Source organism: Triticum dicoccoides, chromosome 2A, assembly GCF_002162155.2.
Source record: "Triticum dicoccoides isolate Atlit2015 ecotype Zavitan chromosome 2A, WEW_v2.0, whole genome shotgun sequence".
Lineage (NCBI taxonomy): Eukaryota > Viridiplantae > Streptophyta > Magnoliopsida > Poales > Poaceae > Triticum > Triticum dicoccoides.
The window spans coordinates 753,055,265-753,064,333 of record NC_041382.1 but is presented as its reverse complement, the minus strand read 5'-3'; the positions used below and the strand labels follow the sequence as shown (position 1 = coordinate 753,064,333).

Sequence of the window (9,069 nt, the reverse complement as noted above, 5' to 3'; positions counted from 1 at the left end):
AATCCTACGCTCACGCAAGATCTATCTAGGAGTTGCGTAGCAATGAGAGGGGGAGATTGTGTCCATGTACCCTCCTAGACCAAAAGCGAAAGCGTTTGACAACGTGGTTGATGTAGTCGAACTTCTTCTCGTTCCGACCAGTCACGCACCGAACGTACGGCACCTCCGAGTTCTACACACGTTCAGCTCGATGACGTCCTTCGAACTCTTGATCCAGCAAAGTGTCGAGGGAGAGTTCCGTCAACACGACGGCGTGGTGACGGTGATGGTGAAGTGATTCGCGCAGGGCTTCACCTAAGCACTACGAAGATATGACCGGAGGCATAAATTGTGGAGGGGGGCGCCGCACACGGCTAGGAATCAATTGTGTGTTCTAGCAATGCCCCCCTTATATATATAGGTTGGAGGGGAGGAGAGGCAGCCAATGGGGCGCCCCAAGTGAAGGAAATATGCCCTAGAGGCAATAAAGTTGCTATTTATATTTCCTTATATCATGATAAATGTTTATTATTCATGCTAGAATTGTATTAACCGGAAACTTAGTACATATGTGAATACATAGACAAAACAGAGTGTCCCTAATATGCCTCTACTTGACTAGCTCGTTAATCAAAGATGGTTAAGTTTCCTAACCATAGACATGTGTTGTCATTTAATGAATGGTGTCACATCATTAGAGAATGATGTGATGGACTGGACCCATCCGTTAGCTTAGCATAATGATCGTTAAGTCTTATTGTTATTGCTTTCTTCATGACTTATACATATTCCTCTGACTATGACATTATGCAACTCCCGAATACCGGAGGAACACCTTGTGTGCCATCAAATGTCACAACGTAACTGGGTGATTATAAAGATGCTCTACAGGTGTGTCCGAAGGTGTTTGTTGGGTTGGCATAGATCAAGATTATGATTTGTCACTCCGAGTATTGGAGAGGTATCTCTAGGCCCTCTCGGTAATGCACATTAGTATAAGCCTTGCAAGCAATGTAACTAATGAGTTAGTTACGGGATGATGTATTACGGAACGAGTAACGAGACTTGCCGGTAATGAGATTGAACTAGGTATGATGATACCGACGATCGAATCTCGGGCAAGTAATATACCGACGACAAAGGGAATAACGAATGTTGTTATTACGGTTTGACCGATAAAGATCTTCGTAGAATATGTAGGAACCAATATGAGCATCCAGGTTCCGCTATTGGTATTGACCAAAGATATGTCTCGGTCATTTATACATAGTTCTCGAACCCGTAGGGTCCGCACGCTTAACGTTCGATGATGATTTGTATTATGAGTTATGTGTTTTGGTGACCAAAGATTGTTCGGAGTCCCGGATGAGATCACGGACATGACGAGGAATCTCGAAATGGTCGAGAGGTAAGGATTGATATATTGGAAGGTAGTATTCGGACACTGGAAGGGTTCTGAAGTGTATCGGGTACATACCGGAGTACCGGAGGGGTTACCGGAACACCCCGAGGAAAAATATGGGCCATAGGAGGGAGGCTAACCAACCCACAAGGGGCTGGCGCACCCCCCACAAGGAGGAGGCCAAATTGGTTTAGGGAAGGGAGCGCCACCCCCTTTCCTTCTCCTACTCCCTCTCCTTCTCCCTTTCCACCTCCATGAGAAGGAAAAGAGGGGGCCGAATCCTACTAGGACTAGGAGCCCTAGTAGGACTCCCCCCTTATGGCGCGCCCCTAGGGCCAGCCTCCTCCCTCTCCCTCCTTTATATACGTGGGCAAGGCACCCCTTGGAGACACACCTATTGTTCCAAGCCGTGTGCGGCGTATCCCTCCACGGTTTACTCCTCCGGTCATATTCACGTAGTGCTTAGGCGAAGCCCTGCGTGGATCACATCAGCATCACCGTCACCACGTCGTCGTGCTGACGGAACTCTCCCTCGACACTTTGCTGGATCAAGATTTTGAAGGGCGTCATTGAGCTGAATGTGTGCAGAAATCAGAGGTGCCGTGTGTTTTGTACTTGATCGGTTGGATCGCAAAGACGTTAGACTACATCAACTGCGTTAAACTAACACTTCCACTTTCGGTCTACGAGGGTATGTGGACACACTCTTCCCCTCTCGTTGCTATGCATCTCATAGATAGATTTTGCGTGAGCGTAGAATTTTTTTTGGAATTGCATGCTACGTTCCCCATTACCAAGTAGGAGGAATCCTACTTGGGCACCTCCCAATTCGGCCTCCCCCTTCCATATTCATCCAGAGGGGGAAGGAAGGAGGAGGGAGGAGAGAAGGAAGGGGGAGGCCGAATCCCTCCCCTTCCTTTTGAAGGAAATATGCCCTAGAGGCAATAATAAAGTTATTATTTATTTCCTTATATCATGATAAATGTTTATTATTCATGCTAGAATTGTATTAACCGGAAACATAATACATGTGTGAATACATAGACAAACAGAGTGTCACTAGTATGCCTCTACTTGACTAGCTCGTTAATCAAAGATGGTTATGTTTCCTAACCATGAACAAAGAGTTGTTATTTGATTAACAAGGTCACATCATTAGTTGAATGATCTGATTGACATGACCCATTCCATTAGCTTAGCACCCGATCGTTTAGTATGTTGCTATTGCTTTCTTCATGACTTATACATGTTCCTATAACTATGAGATTATGCAACTCCCGTTTGCCGGAGGAACACTTTGGGTGCTACCAAACGTCACAACGTAACTACGTGATTATAAAGGAGCATTACAGGTGTCTCCAAAGGTACATGTTGGGTTGGCGTATTTCGAGATTAGGATTTGTCACTCCGATTGTCGGAGAGGTATCTCTGGGCCCTCTTGGTAATGCACATCACTTAAGCCTTGCAAGCATTGCAACTAAATGAGTTAGTTGCGGGATGATGTATTACAGAACGAGTAAAGAGACTTGCCGGCAACGAGATTGAAGTAGGTATTGGAATACCAACGATCGAATCTCGGGCAAGTAACATACCGATGACAAAGGGAACGACATATGTTGGTATGCGGTCTGACCGATAAAGATCTTCGTAGAATATGTAGGAGCCAATATGGGCATCCAGGTCCCGCTATTGGTTATTGACTGGAGACATGTCTCGGTCATGTCTACATTGTTCTCGAACCCATAGGGTCCGCACGCTTAAGGTTACGATGACAGTTATATTGTGAGTTTATGCATTTTGATGTACCGAAGGTTGTTCGGAGTCCCGGATGTGATCACGGACATGACGAGGAGTCTCGAAATGGTCGAGACATAAAGATTGATATATTGGAAGCCTATGTTTGGTTATCGGAAGTGTTCCGGGTGAAATCGGGATTTTACCGAAGTACCGGGAGGTTACCGGAACCCCCCGGGAGCTAAGTGGGCCATGATGGGCCTTAGTGGAAAAGAGAAGAGGGAGCCCTACATGGGCCGCGCGCCCCTCCCCTCCCTTGGTCCGAATTGGACAAGGAGAGGGGGCCAGCCCCTCTCTCTCTTCCCCCCCCCCTCCACAAGTCCTATTCCAACTAGGATTGGGGGGGATCCTACTCCCAGAGGGAGTAGGACTCTCCTGGCGCGCCCTATGTGGCCGGCCAGCCTCCCCCCTTTGGTCCTTTATATACTGAGGCAGAGGCACCCTAGAGACACACAAGTTTATCCACGTGATCTTTTCCTTAGCCGTGTGCGGCGCCCCCAGCCACCATAGTCCTCGATAATACTGTAGCGGAGTTTAGGCGAAGCCCTGCTGCTGTAGTGCATCAAGATCGTCACCACGCCGTCGTGCTGACGGAACTCTTCCCCGACGCTTTGCTGCATCGGAGTCCGGGGATCGTCATCGAGCTGAACGTGTGCTAGAACTCGGAGGTGCCGTAGTTTCGGTGCTTGATCGGTCGGATCATGAAGACGTACGACTACATCAACCAAACGCTTCCGTTGTTGATCTACTAGGTATGTAGATCACACTCCCCCCTCTCGTTGCTATGCATTACATGATCTTGCGTGTGCGTAGGAATTTTTTTTGAAATTACTACGTTCCCCAACACCTTTCCCTCTTCTCCTCTTCCCTTCCCCTCTATTTTGGCCTACATGGGGCACACCAGCCCCCTAGGGGCTGATCTGTCCCCTTCTTGGCCCATTAGGCCCATGTAGTTGCCGGGGGGATGCCCGAAACCCCTTCCAGTGACCCGATACATACCCGGTACCCCCGGAACACTTCCAGTGTCCGAATACTATCGTCCTATATATGAATCTTTACCTCTCGACCATTTCGAGACTCCTCGTCATGTATGTGATCTCATCCGGGACTCTGAACAACATTCAGTCACCAAATCACATAACTCATATAATACAAAATCGTCATCGAATGTTAAGTGTGCAGACCCTACAGGTTCAAGAACTATGTAGACTTGACCGAGACACCTCTCCGGTCAATAACCAACAGTGGAACCTAGATGCTCATGTTGGTTCCTACATATTCTACGAAGATCTTTATCGGTCGTACCGCAATGACAACATACGTAATTCCCTTTGCCATCGGTAAGTTACTTGCCTGAGATTCGATTGTCGGTATCTTCATACCTAGTTCAATCTCGTTACCGGCAAGTCTCTTTACTCGTTCTATGATACATCATCCCGCAACTAACTCATTAGTCACATTGCTTGCAAGGCTTATTACTATGTGCATTACCAAGAGGGCCCAGAGATACCTCTTCGATACTCGGAGTGAAAAATCCTAATCTCGATGTATGCCAACCCAACAAACACCTTTGGAGATACATGTAGGGCATCTTTATAATCATCCAGTTACGTTGTGACGTTTGATAGCACACAAGGAATTCCTTCGGTATCCGGGAGTTGCATAATCTCATAGTCGAAGGAATATGAACATGACATGAAGAAAGCAATAGCAATAAAACTTGATGATCATTACGCTAAGCTAACGGATGGGTCTTGTCCATCACATCATTCTCCTAATGATGTGATCTCGTTCATCAAATGACAACTTATGTCTATGGTTAGGAAACTTAACCGTCTTTGATTAACGAGCTAGTCTAGTAGAGGCTTACTAGGGACACGGTGTTTTGTCTATGTATCCACACATGTATCAAGTTTCTGGTTAATACAATTCTAGCATGAATAATAAGCATTTATCATGATATAAGGAAATATAAAATAACAACTTTATTATTGCCTCTAGGGCATATTTCCTTCAAAACTGTCCATTTGCTTGGCAGGGGATTTACAAAGGCGCCAAAGGCGGTTGCAGTGTGGTACTTGAGGCAGTGGCCACGCGCGACATATGGATTTGGCACTAGTTCTTCGGTATGCCAGGAACTCACAATGACATCAACGTACTGCAGTGCTCCCCTGTCTTTGCCAAGCTTGTTGAAGGTCATTCTCCTCCAGTGAACTTAGAGTTCAATGGGCGGCACTACAACACGGGATACTACCTAGCAGATGGCATCTATCCGAGATGGTCCACATTTATGAAAACTATCTCAAACCCTGTGTCAGGAGGCAAGAACTCCCACTTTGCGAAGGTTCAGGAGGCTTGCAAGAAGGATGTCGAGCGGGCATTTGTGCTCCAATCTCGATTTGCTATTGTCCGATACCCCGCTCAGACCTGGTCGAAAGATCAAATGTGAGAGATCATGACTTGCTGTGTCATCTTGCACAACATGATCATTGAGAGCGAGCAGGAAGAGCCAGTTTTTGACACTGAACCATATTATAGGCAGGGTCCTCTAGCCCAAGTTGATCACCAACTACCGGCAACCTGGACTGCCTTCCTCAATATGCGTGAGGAGATCCGAGTCCAACTGGTGCATCAACAACTACAGCGTGCAGGATCTGGTGGAGCACCTATGAAGGCTCAAGGGCAACGCCTAGCTCGACGTGTGATGAAATATGAGTTTTTATTTGTTGAACAATATAATTTGTATTGAACTATTTGATTTCTATTGATTTTCTATGATGAACTATGTGATAAATAGTAGCTTTATGTTGAATTTGCGCCAAAGTACGCCGAATACGTGCCGAAATTGATCATTTTGCGCTGATAGTGGGCCAATTTGTGCCAAAAATGGGCTCAAAAGTGGGCCGATTTGCGCCGAAAGTGGGCCAAAATCGGCGTTTGGGGGTGACCTGGGGGCGGCGGCTGGGAACCAGATCGCCCCCAAGCCGATATTTCAGCCGGCGCGACCCTAGGGCTGCGCTATTTCTAGCCCCTGGGGGCCGAACGAGTGGAGATGCTCTTAGGCAGATGCGGGGGATTATTGACTGATTTTTTTGTGGGGCAGATTATTGACAGAGTTAGGAGTACTAAAACAACAATCACACATGACCATAATACCCTTGTTGATTAAACTTAGTTTTTTAATTACCGGGTTAAAATCAACTGTAGAAAATAATCAAAAAGGGAGTTACGAGAAAGTACATGTCGTAACTCTCCAATCACCATAACAGAAACAGTTTCATCTAATTTGCCTTAACTACCCCATTACAGATGATCGTGCACACTGATTTTAAGCTCATGTCCTGATTTTTTTAAATAGCAGAATTCCTGTATTCACAAAGAGTCTGGTTAATTTCCATATCCTGCTGGTAATCAAACAATTTGATTAATTTCAAACACATATATCCACCTGGTAAGCAGACATTTTTCATCAGTATGGAACTAACGAAAGAGAATGCACGATCGCCATGTCAATGTAAATCTCTAGGACTGGTTAATCATCAATCCGATAAGAACAAACTCCATCACATCACACCACATCAAGCTGCCAATGGGCTATAGGTATCATTCTAATATTTAAAAAGAAGAGATCTTTAGATACATACAATAATAAAAAGCATCTTGGGATATTCTGGCCGTAGCTTTCCCTCGCGGATATTGACGCTGGCAAGAAAAGGGCTTTCCTTTGCTTGCCGTAATGTCTATCCTACCATTCTTTCTTCCTTTATTGATGGATGGGTACCCTAGTGAAACGTCCACTAGGCAGGTCATTAGGTCTAGTTATTCTACAGCACTTTTCCTGTGATATTTTCTGCATCCGGACGTGCCATGCCACAGTAATGTGTCTTCCTTGCATTTTACATGTGGTTGTCCTCGCCAGAGTGTAGATAGACATAGACGCTTAGATACATACTCTAACCCTATGAATGCATGCACACACACATCATATTTGTATAAGCAACTTTGAGAGACAGGCCGCCAGATACATATTAAATGTTATATATCTAGCACCATACTAGTATCATCCTATTTCTTTGACATATCCTATTTCTATACGTATTTTAGTTTAGATACATTTATTTTTATCATTCCGCCCATAAGTATTTTTTTACGGAGGAAGTATCATGCATGACAATAATAAGGTCACCATGATACCAATCTAGAATATTATGCCTTGTGAAGATAGTATTATACACTAGTATCATATGTATAATACTAGTATAGTGCTAGATATATACAATTAAGCGACAAGTTTTTTTTAGGACGGAGGGAGTATATGGTAAGTCCGTTGTGAGCAGCCAACACCCTACACACAGCCGGTTCCCCTGTCTATCCATAACACCTACCAGTACGTGGCAGCTGGCGCCCGAATTGTCTTTCAGTTGAGATTTCATGAAACAAGCGACTCCATTAATTAGATCAAAGAGATACAAAAGCATTTTATTCTCTTCTGGAGTGAATGATCGCTACATCACTGAAGAACGTTTTAGTATCAACCATCAGCCTGACGCACATGCAAGCGTAGGTGTAGGTGCATGTGCATGCATGACACGACGGTCGGCCGATCGAGCAAGCAGCATTACAGGCAACACCGCTCGCTCGTTCACTTGATGAGGCCGGTGATGGCTGTGCAGAGGATGGCCATCTGCACCGCGTCCGCGCTCTGCCTCGCCAGCGGCGACGGGACGACGCCGGCCCGGGCAAAGGCCTCGCCGCACCGGCGCATGAGAGGAGCGGCCTCGCGTGCCTTGTCTTTCCCCGCCGCGTAGTCGCGCCTGTCGATCCCGTCGTAGGCCTCTGCGAACGCGGACCCCATCCTGCCGTAGAGCGCCTCGCACCGCTCCAGCGGCGCACGAACCTTGCCCCCAGCCGCTTTCTTGGCGAGCATGTGCTTGATGTCGTAGACGCCGTTGCCGGCGAGGAGGACGCCTACGTCGGCGGCCACCTTGGCCAGGCCCCACGTGTCGGCGTCGGGGCTGTCGTGGTGCTGGCTCAGCCTGGACACGCAGAAGTGGTAGTCCACGCTCCTGTCGGCGCCCGCGGCCGCCCTGCACGTCGTCTCCGGTGTCGCGCCCACGCCGCCGAGCAAGAGGACGGCGGCCGTGAGAATGTGAGCAGCGGTAGATGGCCTCATCGCTGTTGCTGCTTAGCTTTGTTTCACAAATTCGAAGTGAACGGGCTACTGCCGGTGATATAGGCCCCTGTTTGGTGATACTTTTGGCAAAGGGTACGTACGATTCAGCCGACTGATTGTAGTGCGCTTGTCGGGCGCCTGCGGCATCTTGTTTCTCGACGCACAGCGTGCTCAGGTTTGCCTGCTTTGTTACGTGTGGTCCCATACAGACACATGCGCTGCCGTCGACGGATGTGTACACCAGATTACTGTAAACATGAGTGGCCCAAGCCAACCGCGGTGGACAATTTCTTATTATCATCTTTGCCTTTTACTCCCTTCCTTCGTCCCATAATATAAAAGGGTTTGACACTATTGTGATGCTAAAAACGGTATTATATTAAGGGATAGTGAAAGTACCTGTTATTATAACCCTCACTAGTTATATTATAAGAGCTACTCTACGGTTGGTGCTCAGTTTCCTATGATGCCGCTTGTATGTACTCTCTCCATACCTAAATACTCCCTCCGTTCCAAAATAGACACATGCGCTATTAAAAGTTAGTATAAAGTTGAGTCATCTATTTTGGAATGGAGGGAGTAGAAGTCTTTTATTTTTTTAATATAAACTGTATACACATGTATATAGACATAGTTTGAAATGTGGATTTATTAATTTTGCTTTCTATCACTGGTGGAAAAAGGGCCTTTGGTCGCGGTTCGCAACTGCCATTAGTCGCGG

The 9,069-nt window shown here is 46.5% G+C and overlaps 1 protein-coding gene across 1 annotated transcript; it reads right to left on the bottom strand.

Annotated features, from left to right (window-relative positions):
* Positions 1 to 7,602: 7,602 nt before the first annotated feature.
* On the bottom strand, positions 7,603 to 8,418 carry LOC119352280 (pectinesterase inhibitor 8-like). The gene has a single exon (XM_037618967.1). The coding sequence runs from the start codon at positions 8,346 to 8,348 to the stop codon at positions 7,818 to 7,820; it is 531 nt and encodes a 176-aa protein (XP_037474864.1). The 5' UTR covers positions 8,349 to 8,418; the 3' UTR covers positions 7,603 to 7,817.
* Between the last annotated feature and the right edge of the window lie 651 nt (positions 8,419 to 9,069).